At 43.2% G+C, this 25189-nt stretch overlaps 1 protein-coding gene across 5 annotated transcripts in view; it reads left to right on the top strand.

Annotated features, from left to right (window-relative positions):
* Positions 1–25189, top strand: part of ADGRF5 (adhesion G protein-coupled receptor F5) — a 63097-nt gene that overhangs the window by 26467 nt on the left and 11441 nt on the right. For 4 of the 5 annotated variants that reach the window (XM_075414954.1, XM_075414953.1, XM_075414952.1 and 1 more), the window contains 16 exons: positions 4807–4961; positions 6309–6439; positions 8693–8753; positions 9931–10101; positions 11449–11628; positions 12810–12937; positions 13398–13456; positions 14129–14271; positions 15200–15412; positions 16701–16934; positions 18360–18524; positions 18660–18878; positions 19142–19360; positions 20546–20698; positions 21954–22141; positions 24087–24266. In XM_075414954.1, the coding sequence (XP_075271069.1) occupies positions 6335–6439; positions 8693–8753; positions 9931–10101; positions 11449–11628; positions 12810–12937; positions 13398–13456; positions 14129–14271; positions 15200–15412; positions 16701–16934; positions 18360–18524; positions 18660–18878; positions 19142–19360; positions 20546–20698; positions 21954–22141; positions 24087–24266 (2418 nt within the window). In that variant the 5' untranslated portion in view covers positions 4807–4961; positions 6309–6334. The remainder of the gene's footprint in view (positions 1–4806; positions 4962–6308; positions 6440–8692; positions 8754–9930; positions 10102–11448; positions 11629–12809; positions 12938–13397; positions 13457–14128; positions 14272–15199; positions 15413–16700; positions 16935–18359; positions 18525–18659; positions 18879–19141; positions 19361–20545; positions 20699–21953; positions 22142–24086; positions 24267–25189) is intronic. The other variant, XM_075414956.1, reaches the window with a different exon arrangement.

A 25189-nucleotide genomic window follows, 5' to 3' on the forward strand; every position in this document is an offset into this window, starting at 1 on the left:
GGATCCACCACAGCTAACTTCCTCTAAGCCAAGCCTGCCTTCCGCTTCTCCTCACCCTCTGCCGGCACTGCTGCTTATCTAAGCTGGCAAGGAGACAGCCAAGGGAGCAACACTGGGTGAAAAAGACACAGGTTTTTCTGTAGGGATAGACCATGGACTCATGCTGAACTGCTTTCCAGGGCGAAAAGGAAGAGATCCTCCTTCTCCTTACCCTCCTGCCCTTCCTGCCCACCCCTGTTCCTTCCCTCTTCCCTGCATGGGTCCGTGTATATGCTCCTCTCCTTGCTCTGACCCTCACTGGGCCCATCTCTGAGCTGATTAAAGTTGCTCAGGTGAAAGCAAGCTAGACACCTTGTTGGTGATTTAGTTTTCTGCAGGGACAGTGCATTAAATTGGATCAGAGAGGGGTCTGGAAGGCACCAAAACAAGGCCAACAGTAAAACCTGCCTGCAGAGAGAGAGGAGGTTGCATTTGATGCTGTAGGTGTAGCCTCGGTTTTCTGCTCATTCAGATGCCTGAAACAACTTGCATGGACAATAAACCAGGCCAATGCCACTGAAACAGTGGAGACAAGCTCTAAAAGCAAGGAGGACATCAGTCATGCCAATTTATCACCTTGCAACTGCTGCAGAATGGCGGGCTGAGAGCTAACTCCCCACATTGTGGGGAGCAGCAGGTGACCAGATTTTCGGAAAAGGGAACAGGAATAGGCTGTACTGCTCCCAAAAGCAACGCACCCTCAAATTGCCACACTGAAGAGAAGTTTGCAGTCACATACCATGATATCCTTAGCATCTGTAGTAAACACTGGCACCTGCAAAGGCTGCAGAGAAAACTTTGCTAAACACATATTTTGCATTTTATGGCTCAGACCCAGCAAGAGGCAAAATGCTGTGACATGTAGGGCTGTTAGAAATGGAGCAACCAGCACACTCACCACAGGTGGTTGATAGAGGATTGAAGACTCGGTCCAAGCTCACTGTGACACAAAAATGACCACTACTACTCTAGACAGATAACACCAAGAGCAGCCCAAACTACTCCCATTGCTGCCATGACAGCCATCCCTCCTGTTCCACTGAAACAGCCAACGTCAGCTGGCAATGCGACCTTGTAACTGGACCAGCCCCCGTTGGGAATTCCCTTAATATAGGAACTAGTGTAGAAGTGGAAAAGTCATGTCACCTTGGCAGGCACCTTACTGACTTTGTTGCTTCCGTTTCTCTTCTGCGTCATGACAATGAGTGGCATTTACAGCTTGACTCAGTTGTCTACCTTGGAGCTGTGTGCTCTTTTGGGATGCCCTGGTGTGTCCCACCTGGTCTTCAGCTGCTGCAAGGTGGCTCTGGAGATGCTGGGGCACAGCATCTGCCTACCCCACGAGGCTATCACCCCCCTAGACTTCTTATGAGAAGTCAGGATCTCTCACAGGGACCGTTTCCAGTTTGTAGGGGAACAGGAGCTCTTTCCATAGAGCTCATGTCCTGAATTAATCACTGTTTAAAAGATAATCTCCCACAACATGAGTTTAATCCCAGGCTCTTCCACACACAGTGCACAAGCTCAGTGAGTTGCTGCCTCATACACAATTCATAACAAATTCCATTGATAAACCAGCTGTGATCAAACACTGTAGAGACAAGGGCCATGCTGTCATTAGGACAGATGTCTCCTGTTTGTGTAGTGGGTTCCTGCCTCCAGATTTTTCTCCTTCCCCTCTACTCTGCCCTAGTGAGGCCCCATCTGGAGCACTGCGTCCAGTTCTGGGCTCCCCAGTTCAAGGAAGATGAGAAGCTACTGGATACAGTCCAGTGGAGAGCTACGAGGAGAATGAGGGGACTGGAGCATCTCTGCTACGAGGAAAGGCTGAGGGAGCTGGGCTTGTTCAGCCTGAAGAAGAGAAGGCTGCGAGGGGACCTTAGAAATGCTTATAAATATCTGAAGGGTGTCTGTCAGGGGGACAGGGCCAGACTCCTTTCAGTGGTTCCCAGCGACAGGACAAGGGGCAACAGGCACAAAGTAAAGCAGAGGAAGGTGCATCTGAACATGAGGAAGAACTTCTTCACTCTGATGGTGACGGAGCCCTGGCACAGGCTGCCCAGGGAGGTTGTGGAGTCTCCTTCTCTGGAGATATTCAAGACCCGCCTGGACAAGGTCCTGTGCAGCCTGCTGTAGGTGACCCTGCTTCGGCAGGGGGGTTGGACTGGATGACCCACAGAGGTCCCTTCCAACCCCTAACGTACTGTGAGACTGTGATTTTGTTCAAGGTAGAATCATACGTAATGCATCAGAGTTTCTGCTGGTTTCTGGGAATTTCCTGCTCTTCCCCACCTTCCACAGCAGCCGTCAGAGCCATAGGTCTGCATCTCTGTGCAGCTTCTCCAAGGGCACCCAAACATGTCCCTAATGCCCACCCAGTCCAGCCCACAGCAAGAATGCTACCAGTTCATGTAGGAAAACTTTAGGGATTTCCTCTCTTGTTATTTAAACAGCCAGCCGACATTTTCCCATAGCTACAAAACATTATTTTGCTGCTTTCAATTCTCAACACCCTCTTTCATTACAACAAAGCAGGTGAGTAATAGCAGCCGAACAAGTTAGTCCACTTGATAAACTAATCTGCAGATAAGACACTGAAGGACTTAGATCAGTGCAGAGGGAAATAACAAGCACTATCTGATGAACGATATCAGGAAATACCTTCTTTTAAAATGCCTTGTGGGTTTTCTGCAGTGGCATCTCTGGTCAGCCTCACACTTGAAAACTGAGTGCAGGCTCTAGAGGCAGCTTGTTTTCTGGACAGTAATAATCTATTCAGCTAATTATACAAGTTCCTGTGTCTTGGTTTCCCTTTGAGAGAGCAGCCTGGCCTGCAGTAGAAAGCAGAGGACGTTTAAGATGGATCTAATTAGAAGATCTTTTTGAATCACCTGGGAAGGTAAACCATACTATACCTCTGTTTGTCTTCTTTATTTTTGGAAATGTATTCCGTGGTAACTATTGTGTTGTGCGAATTTGCAAGAGAGGATGTTTTGCAGCATTTATGAAAAAGAGAAATTTATCAAAAAAGTAAAAAGGAGGTCATGTAGGTCACTTCTGTCCTGGGTTAAAGTGATACCTTGCTATTTACCTTCAGGAATCTTCTGCGCTTTAAAGTTACCTTTAAACAACACTTTTCAGCCTGAACGCTGTGGAGAAGAAGAGATGTGGTAGCAAACCTGGGTTTCTTTAGCTCCCTGGTTCTTTATAAGTTGAAGAGAGTTATTGCCTCCCAGAAGACAGCTTGTAGAGAAATGATGAATGTGTCCCCATAACTTCAGTTTTACCAACTGAGGGTAGATAAATATTTGAGAAATTGCTTGGTGAAAAGTTTATGGTAATACTTTTTTCAACAAGACATTAAATAAACAAGTGGAGCAACCACATTATTTGAGAAGGACATTAATATTTTTCTCGTTTGCAATTTGATATCTGTTTACTAGTATTCTGGATTTCTAGATACTGGTTTGGGATTTTTGGACTTTTGACTAGCTATCAAAACCTGAGTAACAGCATGGTTCTCATTTGCATGATTTGTCCTCTGTATGGTTTCTTATGTGTACAATTTTCAGGGCATTTAGTTTCAGCTACACAGCTGTGCAAAGGGTGTATTTGAAAACAGAGGCTGACCCACAACAGTTGAATACGAATGCAAGTTTGTCAGCTGTGCAAAAGACACATGCAAATCTGTAGCAGATGATGTTTAACCTCATCATAAGCTTTGTTAATGACCTTTTCTCCTTTCTCTTATTTGTTTTGTCAATCTGTCACTGATGAAGTACAAGTTCTTTTGTTCAGATTAATCTGTTGTACTATATGATGTAAGCGTATGCTGCAAGCATATGCTGCATATACAAAACTATCAGAAACCTTTCTTTTGTTAGAGTTTCTACTATTAAGTCATGTCACTATCTCAAGGACTTGCATGACAGCTTATAACTTGGCAATGCTTCCCTCTTGATCCATTTTGATCCTCTTGGTCTTGGAATGAGCCAGATCCATGGAATTCTTGAGGTTGTCATGAGTGGATGATGTCTTCAAAATAACCAAAAAGTCTCTTTTGTAGAATGCTGGATATACTGATGGACATGCCCAGGTCTGAAGAGGCGCTTCCTTTTCCCTACATTTTTTTTTCATTTCTGCCAGCCATTCACCCATTGGATAAAAAAGCCTGGAAAAGGTTTTTTTTAATGGATTTTGGGGTGGGAGGGAAGATATTTTGAGTCAGTAAGACATCTTGCTTTCTGTTTTTTCCTACATAGGAACATAAGAGTAGCTCACATATTTAGATAGCACAGTTTTCTGTTGATTTCCTTTTTTCCTCTGCTGCTATCCTAGAATTTCTTAAAATTATTTTTCCTTTTTTAATTGCATCTCAGAGTTCAGCTGATGTTTTGTCAGACCCCATTTCTGAAGGTAATTGTCAGTTTAGAGTCCGTCACAGAATACATGAAGTCAGGATAGTTTCTTTCTACCTTATACTTATCAGTGCTAAATTTCATGAATTTCATGACCCTGTTACACAGTATTCTGCGATCCCTATGCAGGTCTCCACAGGCGGAGTTTGATTTTGTCAGTCTCAATCATTTAAAAGCTGTCCACAGCTTTTTCACAGTGGTCACTAATCACTGCCTTTTCTACATCACTTGAGAACAGAGGGTAAGACACAGGCTTGCACGCGTGTTTCTGCAGAGCTCTGGTGATGACATCTCTGTATTGAAAAAGCAAATAATTTCTGCCTACTTTTGTCTCCTGTCTTTTAACCAGGTCAGTGTGCAGGTAACGCCTCTCTGCAGATGAATGCCTCGAAGAATTACCTGTGGTGAGAAACCCTGACAAATCCCATGCTGGATACCCACGGCAGTGACGTCAAGCCTATTGCTTGGCTGTAAGCTCATTGCTGTCCTCTGTCCATGCACGAGGTGAGACCACAGATCATGTTCGTACTATAATCTTCTGTCATGGGCTCTTTTGAGCAGGAAAGTCACAGTGAAGCACCCTGTCTATTTGGGAGCACCAGCTTTGATATGCAATATGGTGGCAGTAGGCAGCCATTGCCAATGTTCATTATTGTCACAGGAGGTACTGATTTTTCTGCTTTCACCTGCTGATTCACAGCCTTTACAAGCCTGAGGTCTTAGCTGGTTTGTATGCACAGCCTTTTCAATACAAAAAGATCATAATTTTACAAAACCTTGTGATTTTAATCAAGCTGATGTTAGGCACTCAGTTACTGTTCAGTACTATTCTTAAGAGTCTGTGAGTGCTTTCCTTTCTTAAAATGATTTTGACAATCTGCTTGGGTTCTGCCTTTTCCTGTAGCTCTCTAGCAGCTGTTAATCCTGGAGATAGGGAAGTGCTTTGTTAGGAACAATCAGAAAGTACACATTCATAGCAAAATGCATATTTTAACGTATTTTTCAGCTTCCTTTCTCTATTCCCTCTGGTTCCATAAAACGTGTCAGCACCCTCTGTAATGCATGTTGTGCCTCTCCCTTTATGTGTCACCATCCAGTCTACTGCATGAGTAAATTGGCTGAGGCACTACTGAGCTTGAAAAGGTTGGGTTTTGTGGGTTTTGATTTCAGACACCGCATTATATTCTGGTGTGTCACTATTCTTTTGTTCTAGGTTATTTCTTTGATAACATCAGTGCAATTAATGGAGATCTATAGTAGAACGTCGAAATTACAAGTATTTTTTCCAGGAGATATCACTCGTCATTGTTTCCCTTGCTAGCCAAGGGGTAACAGACAGAAATCTCTAGGTGAGCCCATGACGTTACCATAGCCCTCTCCAGAGTGGGACATGGCCGGTAGCAGAGCTCTTCCTGCTGCAGTGGGGGAGGCCCTCACCTACGGCAACGTTTCTAACTATTCCCTCATGTTCTGGCTGTGCATTTGCCAAGTACCACTGGTACGAATATGTGAAGATCCAAAGTCAACTTATCTCATGGCAGATGGATTTGTATCACCTCACTTGTCCCTGTTAAGCACCTGTTTAGGACTTTGCTTTCTCCAAGAGGTTTCTTTTTCCCTCCATTATAAGTAGGTACAGCTGACATGAAAAAAAGGAGATATGAGGGCAACAGTCTGGTGACAGTGACAGAGGAATAATTACAGACCTTTTTCTGTGTGCTGTCTTGGATGCAGTGAACAATCAGAGTGTGCCGATAAAGTCTGAACGTACTGGTTTTGTAGAGTGTGCTGTTTCCTACTGTGTGAGTCAGCTGAAAATTCCCTGATCCTTTTGCTTCATTTTTCTCTCAGGTTGTACAGCAAAGTCACTGAACAAAATGCTGTCCCCAATTACTGTAGGCCTCCACTGCCTGTTTCTACTGTTCACAGCATGTTACCAGACATCACAGGACTCAAACTTTGATCAGTTCATCCAATACGTAGTGAGTATCCTTTCCCAGCCCCACTGGTTTTCATTTGATCTCTACTATAGCTCTCCTTTACACCCACAAAACCTTAAAGGAAGTCAGTATAAGCTTGCGTGTGGAAACCAAACCCAGAAAGTCTCCTCAGTGTGTAACACAGATGGAAAAATCCAGGAACTGGGTGCTTCTTGCTTCCAAGTCTTAAAGCCTTTCCAGAAGGATCTGAGCAAAACCTCTGGTTTCTCACTTGTTTTAGTCTGTAAGGGATTTAAATTGCTGTCCCTGGAGCTAAGCCCAGGTAATAATTACATGGGCACTGTTCTTGGGTGGGATTCACCCATCCTGTAAGAGAGAGAAACCAAATATATCTTGCCTAGAAGGGGTGTGTCAACAGAAATAGCTCAAGGACAGAGGTGCTTACAGGTAGGTGACATGAATCTCACACTATCTTGACAGTAGGACATGAGTACACAAGACAAAAATACCACTGCTGAGGGAATGTGTTTAGATGTTGTGCTTGGACTCAGACTTCCTTTTGGTTCCTAGTATTTCAGTAATCTTCCTCACATACCTCTTTTGCCAAACCAGTAGTGCGAATTATGGAAATCCATTTTGTGCGTTGTCCTGTATATGGATTTGGTAACAGACAGTTTGTGAACAAATAGTCCCTACCTAGAAAAGACAAAAGAGGAACAGAGAAAAAAAGGTACCAACAAAATGGAAGTTGTATAGTCTGGTGAAGAAAACTAGTCTGCAAATCTACCAGCTTTTGGTCGATCACAATAATTACTAGACCAGAAAATACTTCTTTTGTCTTCTACATGACAAACAAGCCAAAATGGATTCTAACATCTAGATTCAGCCCTTAGCACCACAAGGACCATAGTTCTGATGGACTGACCAGAACATAACGAGCCCTTTTAAGCAGGTTGAAAAGAGGCAAAGAGAGGTGAAGAGGAAGGTGGAAACTCCTTAAGCTGCTTCTACCACCATCCCCTGTCTTGGCAAACCAAGATATAGCTGGTTCCAGCAGTCCCGTCTACGCCATGGTGGATGTCTACTAGTGACCAAGTATCGTGTTTGATCTGTTTTTTTCAAACTGTCTCTGTCTCAGCACTTAGGCATTTTCATGAAAAGAGTAACACTTTATTTTTTAGCATCGTTGATCTGTGGTTGATCCTGAAAATGAGTCATCACCTAATGGTGTGAAATATGTGAAGTATTTAACAATGTAGCAATACCCTGTAGTTGTTTGGGAGAATAATTAAAAAAGGAAACCACTGAGACCAAACCTGGGGGAAGAAGTCGATCGCATTGGGCTTTCTGTAAGTCTTGCAGCTAACCTCTAAGGTGAAAGGTAGTACCCCTAGCAGTGTGAAAATGCCAATGCACCTCAGGATCTTCGCTGCCAGAACAGCTGTGATATGAAGCCCAGCTCTAATCACACACCAGATGGTTCCTTTCTGTAACGAGATGACTTAAGAGTTGCCAAGCTATTCACTCTTTCTGTAAATAAAGGTTTCATTACGAATCAAGAAACCGGCAAAGCTGCAAATTTCCTGCCTGCGTCTGTGCTTGTTCTTTAGCCTTTCTTGCTAACTGTGATGCCAATGTATTTTTAGGGTATGATTAAAAAAATCAGATGGTCTGCATCTCACTTGGCTGCACCCTGTGTGAACCCAGTCATGCTGAAATCATGCCACCACTGCCCTGGTCAGCCGTGTGCTACTGATGGCCCACAAAATAGCTGACCTGACACCTGAGCTGGAGCCAAGACATTTCAATCCCATTTCTCCTCCTACTCAGGCTGGCTTTGCTGCTGCAGAGCTGGAAGCTCAGAGCAACATGGAAAGCAAAGGGTAATATGAGTCCATTTTCTGGGTTCAAAGACTGAGTGGCTGGATTTCCCAAGCAGTTTGCAAGGCTGTCCCAGGATGAACTGTACTTCATTTGCCCCATAGCCAATACGCAGCTCAGAAACAGAACTCCTGCTAAGCTGAGAAAATTGCCTTGCAGATATATGCAAAGAGATACCTCCAAACTCATTTAGTCTCTCAGCTGGTGTTTAACATTTCCATGCTTGGAAGATGCAAATATTCTGTTTAAAGAGGAAGATCTGGGGTGATGGGGGCAGGTGCAGGGAGACAAGATTGGTGGAGGGAAAAAAAATTCTCTATGCTGGTATTTTCTTCACTAATTCTTTCACGCCAACAACAGCAGTTAAAACTTCAGTTTGTGTTTTCACAGAGCTTCCCTCTCTTTTATCCACAGATTGACAGTGCACTAGGAGAGGAAACCTTGCAGTCAGAGATGCGAAGGCAGAAGCGAAATGGTACGTACAGAAACGTATGGTAACAACAGGTTTCTAGTAAGCCAGGGGTGAAATCGCTATTGGGGCAGCATCTCTTGAGGTACTGAACTGAGATCATCAAGAAGGAGGCAGTGGTTGCAGTTTAACACCAGCCAGCAGCTAAGAACCACACAGCCACTTGCTCACTCTTCCCCAGTGGGATGGGAGACAGAATCAGAAGGGTAAAAGTGAGAAAACTCATGCATAAAGATAAAGACAGTTTAAATGGTACGGCAAAGCAAGGAATTAATTCACTACATTCCAATGGCAGGCAGGAGTTCAGCCATTTCCAGGAAAGCAGGGCTTCATCATGTGTAACAGTTGCTTGGGAGGACAAACACCATCAGTCCGAAAGTCCTCCCCTTCATTCCTCTTCCCCCAGCTTTTATTGCTGAGCATAACGTCATAAGGTGTGGATGTCATACTCCGGGTCGTGTAGTGTATGATGTCATATTGATCAGCTGCAGTCAGCTGTCCTGGCTGTGTCCCCTTCCACCTTCTTGTGCACCCCAATCCTACCTGCTGGGAGGACAGAGCAGGAAAAAGAGAAAGCCTTAATGCTGTGTGAGCACTGTTCAGCAACAACTAAAACGTCGTGTTATCAACACTTTATTCAACACAGATCCAAAACATGGCCCCATATAAGCTACTATGAAGAAATTAAACTCTACCACAGCCAAAATCAGTACAATAATAAAGGCACAAAGAGAAGAGGTGGAAACCTTTGTCTGGTCAGACACTGACATCTATGAGCGCAGCTTCTATGCAAGGTGAAATACACGGTGTAGAAAAAACCCTGAGCCTCTTAGCAGGGCAGGGGTCACAAGATAATCCTGTATGGCTTCAGTCTATGGCTGACAACCCATCCACTTGTTAAGTCAAAGGAGAGAAAGGATGAGAGAGCTTTTCTCTGTATATATTATGCCGTTTATATCAGGTTCCTATTGCTCTGAGACCAAAGAAATCTGGCTTTTGTCAGACAAGCAGCAGATAAAACACATGCAAAATATCTTCTGAGTAGGAATCAAGATTTCCTAAGCAGAATGCCACACTAAGCTACCATTAAATAGCAACAGAGCCCAAATGCCGAAATAGAAGTCATCAATTTATGATTTACCCTCACACACAGGTTTGCGGTCTCACGCTATTTCTCTTTCAGTCCTTACTTTTGACCTTCCCCCTCTGGAGTACACTGTTGACATTGAAGTAAGCCTTATGGATTCTTCTTTCCTGGACCCTGTCAAAGAGTATTTCAAAAACCTTAATCTTCCAGTTTCAACAAATATTTCAGATGTAGAAATGACAGTTTCAAACATCAACATTACAACAGGTGGGTTGTTTTTTTACTTTTATATTCTGAGTGACATGCTTTTGCCAGTATTCGATCTCTTCCAGTTTTACTACCCGTGATGCCTAGAAATCAGCAAAATTGAACCATCCCTGCTGCCTACTGAAAGATCCAACAAGAATGAAGCTCTAGCACACAACAGCTTGTTTTGTTATCTGCACCCTACCACTCCATTTTACATAATGTTGGCGTTAGGAATAGCCCTGAATGCTTTTATTTTCCTAAGGAAGGGACAAAGCCAGAGGAAGTGGGAGCCAACAGATTTTGCTCCAGTTTGACTAACAAGCAGTCTGAGTTACTTTCAAGTTTCAGGAAACTGTGACAGTGGTTATCAGACTGTTTACTTCCCTCCACTTGCATTTGGAACGTAAATCGCTGTAAGAGGCCGTACTCTGATGCTGGCAGAGACAGGCTGCATGAGATACACTCTTTTCCTGATATAAACTAAAGTATTCTCACAGGGCAAGATATCAGACAGATTTTATTACATGAGTTGTGGTTGTGCAACACCACATCCAAGTAACTAATACAGCAGAGGATATACAAACACACCAAGCATTTACAACAGTAGAGGAGGAGATCTGGTACCTTCTTATCGCTGGCCCATAAAGCAGTGAAAGGAAGTGTTCATCAGGTCCCGAAACAACATGCAAATAGGTCTTTAAAAGGCCTTCAGGGGTCACATGCAAAGTGTAAAAATTACTTTGTTAATATCTTACTTTGCCAATGGCACATTAAGAGCAGAAATACTTACAGTGAAGTGCTTTTAGGTTTATGGTTTGTGGTTTTTTTATTAGCGAGAATGTATGTCTTTAAAGCACTTTATGATAATATTACCCTCTCTCATGCAATGTCTGTCAGAATACACTCAGAATGACACAGCTCCCCACTAGCCACCAGGACTTTGAATGACAATTACATGTTCTTGCAATCTTTAAGAGCCTATATGTTTGCTTTCAGCCCAGGCAATATACAAATATCCAATCTGAAAACTATCATAGGACACTGGCCACTATTCCAGGTAATTTTTTAGGATCAGGCTTCACATCTGCATTTAACTACTTAAAAGCAATTCATTAGACTTATCCCTGTACCAGTCTGGTTCCTATTTCTCATTAGTCATTTATAATTAATATAATTAGTAAAATCTTATGAAAGATTTGCAAGGCATCAGATCGTCGTGCTTGCGTCATTCAAGTGAACTCACAAGAAGGGCAACATTCAGTTGAGATCACTGGCATAAAGATACAGCAGGGTAAATATATATGATGCAATATGCTATGCCCCGTTTACCATTCTCATAGTACTTCTCTCTCTGTCTGACACTAGTCTGTCTGCCCAGTGGTGAGAACAGTAGCTGTTGTTCTTGTGAAAATGGATATGCCTGGCCAAGCGAGGTGTGCAGTGACTTGATAACCTGCCCTTCTACCAGCCTAGCATCCAACCTGCCCTGCGGTTATGTGAAGGAAATGCCTTTCTATGGGCCTTACTGTGAACCTCAGACTGGAGGTAAAGGAGAAACAGTGCTGAACTTCCTAATTGTACAGCTCATATACTGGTTAGAAGATGGAATAGTGTTAAAGGTGTGCTAAAGCAGCAAATCAGGACTGAGCTGGCTACAACATTGCCTATGAAAGTGGAAAGTCTGTAGAGATGGTCTAGAGTTCTTCCCTTTGTGATGTGGGTCCACCTTGACACAAGTACCTAGAGATATTTAGTACCATACTGGAGCCCCAGCTCATGGAATCACTCATATGCCTCTTTGGGACTTTCAGCTTCAGCTAAGCAAAGAAAGCTTCATATCTTCAGATTTTCAACGGAGGAACTTACAAATGTGACCAAAGTGTGCCATAGTGCCCAAGAGAAGAAACAAAAAACTCCAGCATGTATCTTTTGTTTGGTTTTACTTCAGGGCTCTCGTGACAAGGTGCCCATGACTTTTTAGGAGCTTGATTGATGACTGGACACTTAGGCTTGGCAGCACTGGTGTGAAGCACTACCTGTTGTCTTTGCAACCCAAGACAAAACTCCACGAGGGTCTAACTCTGATCTGTGATGGAGCAGCATGCAGAGATACCCAGAGGCAGCCCTAGAGCTGGAAGCAGCCCAGTGCTGTCAGCGTGCCCGTGCTAATCAGCTCTGCTGAGAGACAATGTTTTTATCACAGGGTAGCCCCACATCTATCCTGCTATACTATTTCCAGGACTAGAGCTAGTATCTCTTCGATGTGGAAGTCCCACAGCCCTTAGAAGTCCAGGGTCCTGGGTACAATGCTCCTCCACTGCATGGCATGGACATGTCCTTAAATGGTCATAATTTAGACAATTCCAGTATCTCTCTCTCTGCAGGGCCTGTTGCAATAGAACAAGTGGTAATAGTTTAAAACTGAAAAAAGGTGGATTTAGACTGGATATAAGGAGGAAATTTTTTACCATGAGGGTGGTGAAACATTGGCACAGGCTGCCCAGAGAAATTGTGGATGCTCCCTCCCTGGAAGTGTTCAAGTCCAGGTTGGAAGTCCACATCCTTGGTAGGGGATTTGACTGGATGATCTTTCAAGGTCCCTTCCAATCCAAACCATTCTATGATTCTATGATTCTATGATTAAGTTAGAAGAAAAAGCTAAGAAAACACTTTGTAAGCATTGCTTTTGTTTATTTTTATGTTTATTTTTGTGTTTTTCCTTACAGACTCATGTGGTATGGGAGAGCCCATTGTAGTGAATATGTCAGTCAGACTTGACATAGACTTTTACAATGATCTTGAGGATCCTTCTTCTGAATTATACAGAAAATACAAAGCTGACCTTGAAAAAGCGGTAATGACTTTAGTTTTACATCTCTGAAAGCCTTGAAGAAATATTTACCCTAAGTGTCTGGGAAGAAGGGTGCACTGTCACTATCTTTGTGGGGAGCTGTGAAGTATGCAGCAGTGGAATCTATGAGCTTGGTCATAACTGACCTGTATTGAAAGGCAATGACAATATTCCCAGTCATTTGAATATGATGGCTGACAGGGAAGTATTTAGGAATGTTCTTCATCAAAAGCATGAAAAAAAATCACATTATTAGTCTCAACTTAAGTCCACGTGAGCACATATAGAATGACACCATCAACACAAATTTATCTCATGACAGTCGGGAGAGCACCTGGCTTATTCTATCAGATATGCTACATACCCTCACTCACATTTGCTGTTGAATGGAGAGTTTCCTATTTTAAGCATGATAGAATAATATACAGAGGACTTACGTCATGTAATATGTCTTTCTTTACAGTTTAATGGTAGCTACAGATGTTTACCAGGCTTTGTATCAGCAACAGTAGCTGGTTTCACGTAAGTAAATTATTTCATTTTTTCCTGGAAGACACAAATCTTTCTGTCCAATCTCAAGGAGACACTAGTCATCAAAGGCTACATTCACTCTGGCTAGAACCCACGTCCAGTATACACATACCGAGTAACAGTTTAATTGCTGCAAAGGAAAGCCCAACTATTAGCATGGAAATAGCATTGCAGGTAAAATACACTGCTGTGCAAAAGTCCAAAAAACGTAATCATTCTCCGTCTGGATCAAAGCCTTTTGTGGGAAAGACTGAATTCAACCCAAAAGGGGAAAAGGATGTTAATAAACCTGATGTCATCTACCAGGTCATCAGGAAGATGATTAGTACATTGACTCTGGATATAACATTGGATTTGGTTAAGAGACATTATTTAAGTCCACTTCTATATAAATGCAGTTGTATTTTAGGTTTTCTAAGGGAAGTTTGCTAGAAATAGACAACAGACAAAGGACATGTCACATACAGGTATTCTTACTTTGGGAAGAGCTGTAGCACAACCTTCTTGCACACCAGAGCAAGCCTTCAGTCACAACAGGAGCCATCACAGGCGAGCTCTGTGAAGCCTTCCTAGCCATGCAAGGTGGGCCATCACAACAAAGGAAACTACTAATATGCAAGGAGATTGAATTCTGGTGCTTCTCTCATTCTTGTATCTGTTTAGGCCTGGAAGTGTTTTTGTGAACTATGAAGTAAAAGCGGGAGCAGCAAGCTTTGATCAGATAGCAAGTTCCAACAAAATGGTCCCACAATTTCTAGATGCATTTTATCGGTTAAACCAAGCTACCTTCACAACAGAAATAACCAGTAAGTTTTAAATTCTCTCAGTATTTTCCTTCAACATTTATTTTAGTATTTCTAGCCTGAACCATGCAGCTGCCTTATACAGTTGATTATTTGGTACTGGGCATTCAAAAAACATTTATTTTTCTGGCTATTTCATTCCATCCTGTGCCACCAAAGCTTAGGACTTACATGAGATGACGATGCACAAATTACGTGCCTCCGACGGAAAACCAAATCCTTCCAGCTGCTCCACTGAACCCTGATGCAGACTCTCCATGGGAGAGAGATTGAAAAGCATAAAAATTTCTGGGATCTTTGGCTCACAAAGATAGTAGAAGAATGTCTTGTGGGAAAATTGCATACCTTGTATTAGATGTGGTGCCCTGCAACTAATGCTGAGTGCATATTAATTGTGAAGCACCTAGGATTCCCACAAGATGAAAGACACCATATAGACATGGGATACATATCAGAGGGCTGGAACACCTCTCCAATGAGGAAAGGCTGAGAGAGTTGGGGTGGTTGTTCAGCCTCGAGAAGAGACGTCTCCGGGGAGACCTTATTGTAGATTTTCCATACTTAAAGGGGGCTTATAAGAAAGATGGGAACAAACTTTTTAGCAGCCCTGTTGTAATAGGACATGGGGTAATAGTTTTAAACTACCAGAGGGTAGATTTAGACTAGATATAAGGAAGAAATTTTTTACAACGAAGATGGTGAAACCCTGGCACAGGTTTCCCAGAGACGTGGTCGATGCCTCATCCCTGGAAACATTCCAGGCAAGATTGGATGGGGTTCTGAGCAACCTGATCCAGTTGAAGATGTCCCTGCTCACTGCAGGGGGATAGGACTAGAGGACCTTTAAAGGTCCTTCCAACCCAAATTATTCTATGATTCTCTGAGGTGGGATGAAATGACAATAATGCAGAATGTTGTTTTCTCTTCCCAGATCAAACAAACTTCTCTGTGAGTCCTGTAGACATTTTTGAAGGGGATACAGTAAGACTCGTTTGTGAGATAAATTCAACATATCAGAATGTAACCTGGTATCACTTTGATCAGATCATCTCAACCACCTTCCTGTATTTGATGAAGACAAATGTTACAAGCAAACCCTCACAGTCAATTCATGAAATTTCCAACATTACAATGAAGCATTCTGGTATGATCTTCTATCACTAAAACAGCAGATGTAAATCACTAGTGTGGCTAGTTCTATAAAAATCAAAGAGGAATGCAGTGACTGTATTTTCCTAGAGTAAATCTGAAAAAAACACTGTCCCTCATAGTTTTCCTGTGATTTTTTTCTTTAATGAACTATGCACTAACTAGCATTGACAGTAGGATGTGAACTGACAGAAGTGACTATGTACACCTCAGTATTCTCAGTGCCAGGCTTTGTTCTCGTATCACAGGAGACAGAGTTGACTACATGGCTGAGAAGCCTTTCCACATTTTTGATGTGGTAACTTGAGGCTGTGGTTGAATTTGTCCTTGGTGGCCCTTTTCCCCTTTGCAAACACAACCTAACTAATCAGAGCTCCAAGTTACAGTTTTTCATGTGTTCGTGTTTAGGGCTTTTTGAAAATCAGAAACAGGTAAATCAGTGGCATTTTTCTGGGAGGAGTTTCCAGGGAATTATCACGTATTATCAGAGCTTTGACTCAAGTACCCACTCAGTTCTTTGGACCGTGAATTTTACATTCAACTTCAACAAGGGTAGCCTGTGACCATGTATTTGGGCAGGCATATGGGAGGTAGGAGTCATGGGTCTAAAATTCTTTGGGTAAGGATATCCTGAACCTTAGTGTCTCTGCTCCTCTGTAAGCGGCCTCCTCACTTGGCTATCCCAATGGGGAAGGAGAGTCCACATAACTAAGTATGAAGGAAGTCTGGAGATCTGATTACCAACTTCAAAAGGAAGCCTGGATGCATGAAGGGGACAGGTGCCTGAGAAAAAGGTTGATGACTATGCTGTTCTCTTTGGCAATACCTTCTGAGCAGCGTATGCACCTACACTCAGAGTGCCAGCTCTTGCAGTGTCCGCCCTGGGCACCTATCTCTCACCCATCTGTGTAAGAACCTTTTGCACAGTCAGTCTAAATTCTTACTGTGACATATTGCTGCCGTGTGGACTATGGGCAATATACACATCTCCAAAACACATATTCAGCCAGATTTTAAGTATCTCAGTCCCAGAGCACTGGTCCCATCTCAAGTACCCATAACACTGAAGCTGCCCAATCTGGATATATTTGACACCAGGATTCTGCAGAAAGCATACTGCAGAACACCTGAGGGTACATGTTGATTAGCAAGTAGCAGAGCCACTGCAGAGCAGGGAGATGTGAAAATTAGGTGTGGAAGTAGCTTCCAGGTCCTAATTCCAAATGTCAAGGAAAAAGAGCAAAATGTGTTCTCAATGCTAAGATATTGCCTATGTTTTAAAGGCTCCTACAGGTGCGCTTTCATCAACAGCAATCAGTTTTACACAGTGATATACAAGGCCACAAAAACAATAGCAGTCTCTCAACTATACATCACTCCAAACGTAAACGACATGGATGTTACATGCAACAGTCCTGAAATGCAGACAAACAGTCCTCTGCTGTCCTGCTGTGTTGACAGACCCTTACCATCACTTACTGGTGACTGGAAAGTAAATGGAGCAATCAATATTACAGGTAAGATTAACAAAATATTCTCTTTCACCTGCTAGGTTTGTTCATTCTTCAAAGATCTCCTCCTAACTGGCTACCCCCAAGGCCAAGCCTTAGGGTGAATACAGGGTATGCTCCGAAGCTGGGGGGAAGTGTGGGAAGGACAATAGATGGACAGCACGGTACAGAGTCCATATGTGTTGTGCAGGTGCCAGCGGGTTCTGGGCACCTGCATGTACTGTGCAGACATTGATGCTTAAACCTGTGCCATCCTGGATGGGAACAACTGCCTGGACCGGCATCATAGTGACTTTTTCCGAAAAGCTTATTTCTGCATTCTCTAATTTTGAGAGCAAGTATGAGTGCATCAGTCTCTACTACTATCTCCAGAATCACCCCTGGGGCATGAAAAGCTTCTGTGTATCACATATTAAGGTTTGGCAACTAAGAGAGGGAGGTGCTACACTTCAAAACAGCTGCAGCACAGCCAAATACGGAGTGCAAAGTTTCCCTCTCCACCTGTAGCTGTGGTACATCACATGCCAGTTGAGTTAGTGGTGTCCCACAAGGCTCTACTTGAATACAAACAGTTAATAAAGTGTGAAGTGAATGTGTTACAAAGAGTTACAAATTGACATAAATGGAAACATTCATGAATGTCTATGAACCATACTCATAAACAACCTATTGCTGTCTTAATATATTACGGGTATGGATTAACTATTTATAGTTAACCTTCTGTTATAAATTAAGTTTAGCAGAAAGCATGACAGCAAAATGAGAGAAAACCTTCAAAGCTTGTGTCCACAGAGGACAGGTACCGGTATGCGGCAGCGCTTGCAGAGAGGGGTGACCCTGGCCTACTGTAATGAGCTGTTTTGCCCTCGATTCCCTATGGCCAGGCCTTGCTCCAGGAACTTTACTCTCATGACAGATGTGCTTTCAGTTGCAGCTTAGCTTTATTGGGGTTTTCCCTTACAGTTTAACCAACGCTCTTCAGACTTAAAGTTAAATGACTGCCAAGTTCCTCCAAATGTTCGTTTCAAAAAAAGATGACATTAAAATCTGCAGTATTTACTCCTGTTTTACTTCTCTTACTCATCTTAAATATCGCAGATAATGAGGTTAGGCTGAACCAGAATACTCTTCATTTTGGCTTATCCTGAGGTATCCAAGAAAAGTTGCTGCTCTCAGTTAGACTGGTTTTGGCAGTAGGTGCCCAGCATCATGCTAAGACCCATCTTTGGGCCTTTGGAAGGTCACTATGAGTGTTGCCAGAGTAAAAGATGTGAATGAACATCAGCAATGATGAGTTAAATGTGCCACACTGTCAAAGGTTACATACAAACCCACAGGGTTTTCCTTAGCTAGAGCAATTGCTTGGGATTTCCAGAGCTCAGGTGTATTTGTACATCCATAGCCCTTCAAGGAATGTTTATTTCTCTCTAGGAGTCACCACTTTCAGTGAAAACTGCACTGAATACAAGCTCAACGTCAGTGAGTCACTGTGTCCACCTGAGAAGTCAGGTACAGTGACGACATACACCTGTGAGCTGCAGACTGGACACGGTGCCAGGCATAGTCAGGACATCAGAGTGACCTACCTCCGGAAAGGTAAGAGTCAGGTAGCATGTAACTGACCATCAGCTCCTTGACGCGCAGGTAGCCTCTGTGGCACACCTCATTTGCAAGCAAATTATGACAACAAGTGACTCTCAATAACATGACATTTATCTTGTGTTGTCTTAGCCCATGTAACGATATCTTCAAGCATAAACTCATTAGTTTCCGAGGGATATGGGTTCAATCTAACATGTGAAAGTGATGTGAGCAATTACGACAGTATCAGTTGGAAAATCCAGTCTGGAAATGATACCAAAACAGTCGACTGTGCTACCTGCATCAAAAATAGTAAATTTCCAGCCACATCTGTGCTCACAGTGAAGACTGCCACACAAGACTGGAGCGGTGAGTGAACCTGGTTTGTAATGGCTACAAAGGCAATGAAATCTCCCTGCCATATCATTTACAGCCTCTCTACCCCTGCAAATCACTGTGAAGCCTGGCCACAGCAAATAAAAATAAGAGTTAAAATTGTATAGTGCTGGAGAACAGCAAGACATGATGCTGCCAACAACACTGTGCTTGTTCAGTATTAGGGCTCACGACCATGCGAAAGCCAAGGAGCACTCCAGTTGACTGAGACATGGTTTTTGTGTTACTTCTTTCAGGCACCTACATCTGCACATTTTTCCAGAAGTACTTGGAGAGTTCTGCCAATGTGACAATCGAGGTTGTTCCCTTGCCTCTGAAGCAGGACATCCTGATAGACCCCGTTGCAACATCTATACAGTGCAAAGTGCAACAAGCCCTTGAGTGCTGCATAAGTGTTAACACCATGGAAGATTACACCGTTACCCTCGTGGTTCAACAAAATGAATTTCAACTTGGTAAGAAACAGCAAACTTGCAGAATCACTAGGTACACTGTGTGTCACAACCCTGTCCCTGGCTTTTTTGTTTCCAGTTAGGTCTGTGCAACCAATCCATACTTACTGCTATTATGACTGTAAAAAAGGGGGAACAGATTTTTTTAGGATGATTGCCATGCCTGGATAGCATGGCTGAGGTTAATAGAAGAGCAACTGAAGTCACTGTTGTAGTGATAAATATGTAATAGGTAAAATCTATTTTTGTTTGCCTTGCCAGACACTGAGAAATGAGCATTCTCATCATATCATTGTCCAGATTAGAAATTGCTGAACTTCATTTATTTGTTTTTATCTTCCACTCTGACACTTTTTTGAACTGAGTATCGAGGAAAAGTTGCTTAAGAAGAAGATCTACTAATTCATGAAAAATGTAGAATAAAACATTAAGAATACAATTCAAAGAACTATCCTATTTTGTTCAAGGATACAGGTAACATATCTTTAACAGCACAAAAGCCTGAGCTTTGTGTCTTCACGTTTAGGGAAGTTCTGCAGCTTGCCTGGCGTGTTTTTATATGCTAGAATTTTTCAAGTGGGTTAAAAAACAATTAATTTCAAAAAAGCAAAGAAGATCCACCTATACTAACTCAGAAAACTTACAGGAGCACAGAAAAACCAGGCTGAAGACTAAAGCAGGTGGAAACCGAGGGGCTCCTTCAGTTGCTAAGAAAAATGCCGAGATCTTGGAAGACACTTCAATCAGGGCCCTTCAGGCAGAGGCATACTGAAAAGCAATGGGAGCGTGGTACAGATCCTGAGTTCAATAGAACCACATAAGAACAGCAAAAAAGGATCCTAGCCTAAATGAAACTCCTGTGACAAAAGCAGAAGCAGCAAGAGTGTTCTCCAAAATGGTTTCTATATTAAGTTTTGGTTCCTGCACAGTAAAAGAGGGTTTGGTCAGGATTTGCTTATACATCAGTAATTGAAAAGGTACTGATCAGCTGCCAAAAGATTTATTAAGCCGGGAGTAAGCGATAGAGATCAGCATACAGAAAGGAAGTTTTTCCACAAAGGAAGTTTTTTTCTCTATCCTAGAGAATGGTCTTATGCCACAGAAAAGAAAGTTTTGCACAACCTCTCTGCTATCTGCTACCTGATTGACCCCAAATCTGTGTTAACCTATCTTAATCTTTCTATACAGGGAAAAAGGAAGAAGGAAATTTGCTCTGTTACATGTACAATTACACAGAGACAGAATGCAGCGAAGAGAAAGAGCTCATGGCGTATTGCAAGTTCGTTAACCGCATTGGACAGGAAGTCAGCAGTGACAGTATGAGACTGCACCTGATACCTGGTAAGAAAAAAGTTACTGTTTAAAGTCGTTAAATAGAAAATCCCAGTATCTTTGTAAAGTCAGATGCTGCAAATTTATCACTGGTGACACCTAACAGGAGCAGTTTTTGTTAGACAAGGATATTTTTTCTGCTTTTTCGATGGGAGATATTGAAATACAGAGGAAAAATACCAATTTTGCTGTATTTTTAAAAATTAAATGTACGAGATGTTTTGTCTTCACTGTATTTGACAGTGGCCCCAGTATGTTACCAAGCAGTTACATTTCAGTCATCTTCTGTCCCTACTTCCTTCTGGTACAGGCTGCACCACCGAGCTTCATCTGCTGTGTTCAAACGTGGTCATGCAGCTCCCAGCTTGCACCAACAATTTAGCAAGGAGAAAAGATTGTGGTGCCTCAGGAAGCAGTCATCTAGCTCAGCAGGTCAGGCTGTGGAAGAGCACATCCACTTTAAGCACAAGAATGGGAACCTCCACAAGGTGTTGCAGAGACCTGAGCAGACCCAACTTTCAGTCAGCTCTGCAGGAAATGTTGAGTCATTAGAATGCAGCATTGCTAAATCCAGTTTTGATGTTTAGTTCTGGCCAGGGTTCAGATATTTCAGCTTCTGACTCTAAATGGGAAAGAAAGAAAAGATGGACATCCCTATAATGCAGAAATTTTGTTTTTTCCACAGTAGCGGTGCCTATTGTTGAATCACTGTGTAGGGCCACATTTAACTCTCTTAGGCAATAAATATGCAGAGACTTTATTTACTTTAATCAGGAGGTACTTACTGATATGACTAACCCAATCAAAGCCAGTTGGAAAGACTTACTGTTCATCAAAAAGATGCTGAAGCCTCACTATCAAGGTCTTGATGAATGCCCTATCAGTGCTACAGCCGCACTGAATTGCTTATAAGAATAAACTTTGCGTGAATTACTGTTCACATACTGATCAATACAATCCTACTCCACCTCTATCTAAGCCTATAATCTAACAGACAAAGCTTTGGGAATTGCCTTTTTGGTTTTATTCAGTGCTCAAAAACAAGGGACTTTTAATTCAATTTTCTTTTCAATTTCATGATTCCAAAAAAATTGGAATGCAAGACATACACATCCTGAAAGGTCATGATTAATGAAGAGAACAAGCTGAAATCCCAACTAATTTAAAGGCTTCTGAACTGCACGAAGTCACAAGTTTGATGGTGGTAAACTGTTCAGCTCCCTGCTTCTTAGTTTTCTACCTCTGAGTCTTTTTCTCAATACAGATCAGAAAATTTCTTGCTCAGACAGCCTTGGCATTGGAATGGAAGGGGCCATATTGGTAAAGCCATGCCGTGAGTTAGATGATTTTACCCGAGGCAACAGAACTTACAAGTGCTCCAACAAATCATGGAAGCTTGAAAGGGACAACTGCCTGTCAGCACCAATAAACAACCTGCTGACTAGTGCCGAGGTAATATTTATGGGTTTTCTGGAGCATGGAGGGTGGGGAGGCTGTTGTAGAGGGCAAAAAATTATATTGGGTTTTTTTTGCTTAATGTAATCTAACACTGGCAACCTCTGTCCTCACTTCTCCCAAGTTGATGAACTGCAAGATGGGGACCTAATATATGCTTATAAATATTTCAAGGGTGGGTGTCAGGAGAATGGGGCCAAACTCTTTTCAGTAGTGCCCAACAACAGGACAAGGGGCAATGGGCACAAACTGAAGCACAGGAAGTTCTGTCTGAACATGAGGAAGAACTTCTTCCCTCTGAGGGTGACGGAGCACTGGCACAGGCTGCCCAGGGAGGTTGTGGAGTCTCCTTCTCTGGAGGTATTCAAGACCCGCCTGGACAAGGTCCTCTACAGCCTGCTCTAGGTGACCCTGCTTTGGGAGGGGGGTTGGACTAGATGACCCACAGAGGTGCCTTCCAAATCCTACCATTCTGTGATTCTGTGATTCTATGGGGACCAGAGGGGTAAAGCCCCTGCTGCTGTAAGGGAAGATCAGGTTCGTGACTGCCTGAGGAACCTGAACATACATAAGTCTGCGGGACCTAATGAGACGCATCCCAGAGTCCTGAGGGAATTGGCTGGTGTAGTTGCCAAGCCACTTTCTGTAATATTTGAAAGGTCATGGCAGTCAGGTAAAGTCCCTGGTGACTGGAAGAAGGGAAACATTGTGCCCATTTTTAAAAAGGGTAGGAAGGAGGACCTTCGGAACTACCCACCTGTCAGCCTCACCTCTGTGCCTCGGAAGTTCATGGAAGAGGTTCTCCTAGAAGCCATGCTAAGGCACATGGAGGACAGGGACATGATTCAAGACAGCCATCCTAGCTTCAGCGAGGGCAAGTCCTGCCTGACCAACCTCGTGGCCTTCTATAATGGAGTTAATGTATCAGTGGACAAGGGAAGAGCTATGGATATTGTCTGTCTGGGCTTCTGTAAAGCCTTTGACACAGTTCCTCTCAATATCCTTCTCTCTAAATTGGAGAGATATGGATTTGATGGGTGGACTGTTCAGTGGGTGAGGAATTTGTTGGAAGGTCGCAGCCAGAGGGTAGTGGTCAACGGCTCGATGTCCAAATGGATGCTGGTGACAAGTGGTGTCCCTCAGGGGTCCGTACTGGGACAGGTGCTGTTTAATATTTTCATCAATGACAGACAGCGAGATCAAGTGCACCCTGAACAAGTTTGCAGATGACACCAAGTTGAGTGGTGCAGTTGACACACCAGAAGTATGGGATGCCATCCAGAGGGACCCGGACAAGCTTGAGAAGTGGGCCCATGTGAACATCACGAGACTTAACAAGGCCAGGTCCAAAGTCCTGCTCTTGGGCTGGGAAAACCCCCGCTATCAGTACAGGCTGGGGGGTGAAGGGACTGAGAGGATCCCTGCTGAGAGGGACTCGGGTGTACTGGTGGATGAAGAGTTAGACATGAGCCACCAATGTGCGCTCGCAGCCCAGTAGGCCAACTGTATGCTGGGCTGCATCATGAGAAGCGTGGCCCATCTCTCAGTGAGGTTAGATGAGAACAATTATCTTTCTTTCATCAAATACTTACTATGTGTAATGTGGTAAATTAGGCACAGCAAGGTCCCAGGCAGAGGTACAGGTACTGAATTATGTATTTTCTTAACTTGCTAGGTTGCTCCCTCATACAGTTTGGGCCCGGGCAAACTATTTTCTCTCCTGACTTTTCCAGGAGCAGTCTGAAAGTCAGCATAGACAAGAGATCACTCGCAACAGGCAGTTAGGACACCCCGTTCCGGAAAACCAGAGAGCTGGACACTACCAGCATGTCTAGAATGATCCTAGCTCTGTATTTTACTAATATAGGGATAGCCATTATGAAGCAGAATCAAGCTCCAGGCAAACTGCACACATGTGATGTAGTGTTATCTTCTGTTACAGACCTTGGTCAACAGTCCTGAGGCAAAAAAAAACCTACCTACCTACCTTGCAGAGCTTAAGGAAAAGACAGGAAAGGAGCAAAGCACAATAAACAGTTCTCCTGCAAATCTAGGCGCGATCGTTACCATCCTGGATATGGTCTCTCTTATCCCAGCAGATGCAGAGGAGAGTACTATTCTAGTAAGTTTTTGTTTTAAGACTTATCTATACTTATCAAGCCCTTTGGCCTCTTTTGTCCCAGAGGACGACATTATCCCTGAAGAAATTTCAGTTAGTTAGGGTCAGAAATGGGAAAGTATTAAGGGAATGAGATGAAATGACAGCAAAGATGAAATGACAGCAAAGATACAGAAGACCTTATGAAAAGTCAAAATTACTAAGACAAGTAGCCTATGCATGAAAGAGATACTGCTGTCTGCTTAGCAACTGCGAATCTTCTAGGGACCCATAAATGTCTCTAGCATTCTAAGTTAGAGGAAAGGACAAGAAATGATGGGTGAAAAATTGGACGTGAGCCAGCAATGTGTGTTTGCAGTCTAGAAAGCCAACCATATCCTGGGCTGCATAACAAGAAGCATGACCAGCAGGTCAGTGGAGGTGATTCTCCTCCTCTGCTCCGCCCTGGTGAATCTCCACTGGGGGTCCTGCATCCAGCTCTGGAGCCCTCAGCACAGGACAAACATGGACCTGTTGGAGAGGGGCCAGAGGAGGCCACAGCAATGATCTGAGGGCTGGAGCACCTCTCCTTCGAAGAAAGGCTGAGATAGTTGGGGTTGTTCAGCCTGGAGAAGAGAAGGCTCTGGGGAGACCTTTACAGCAGCCATCCAGTACCTGAAGGGGCCTACAAGAAAGCTGGAGAGGGACTTTTGAGAAGGGCATGTAGTGATAGGACAAGAGATAGTGGTTTTAAACTAAAAGAGGGTAGATTTACAATAGATATAAGAAAGAAATTCTTTACTGAGGGTGGTGAGGCACTGGTATAGGTTGCCCAGAGAAGCTGTGTATGCCCCCATCCTGGAAGTGTTCAAGGTCACATTAGATATTCTTGTCCATGGTGGAGGGGTTGGAACTAAATGATCTTTAATGGTCAAAACCATTCTCTG

This window comes from Opisthocomus hoazin, chromosome 2 (genome assembly GCF_030867145.1).
Source record: "Opisthocomus hoazin isolate bOpiHoa1 chromosome 2, bOpiHoa1.hap1, whole genome shotgun sequence".
Lineage (NCBI taxonomy): Eukaryota > Metazoa > Chordata > Aves > Opisthocomiformes > Opisthocomidae > Opisthocomus > Opisthocomus hoazin.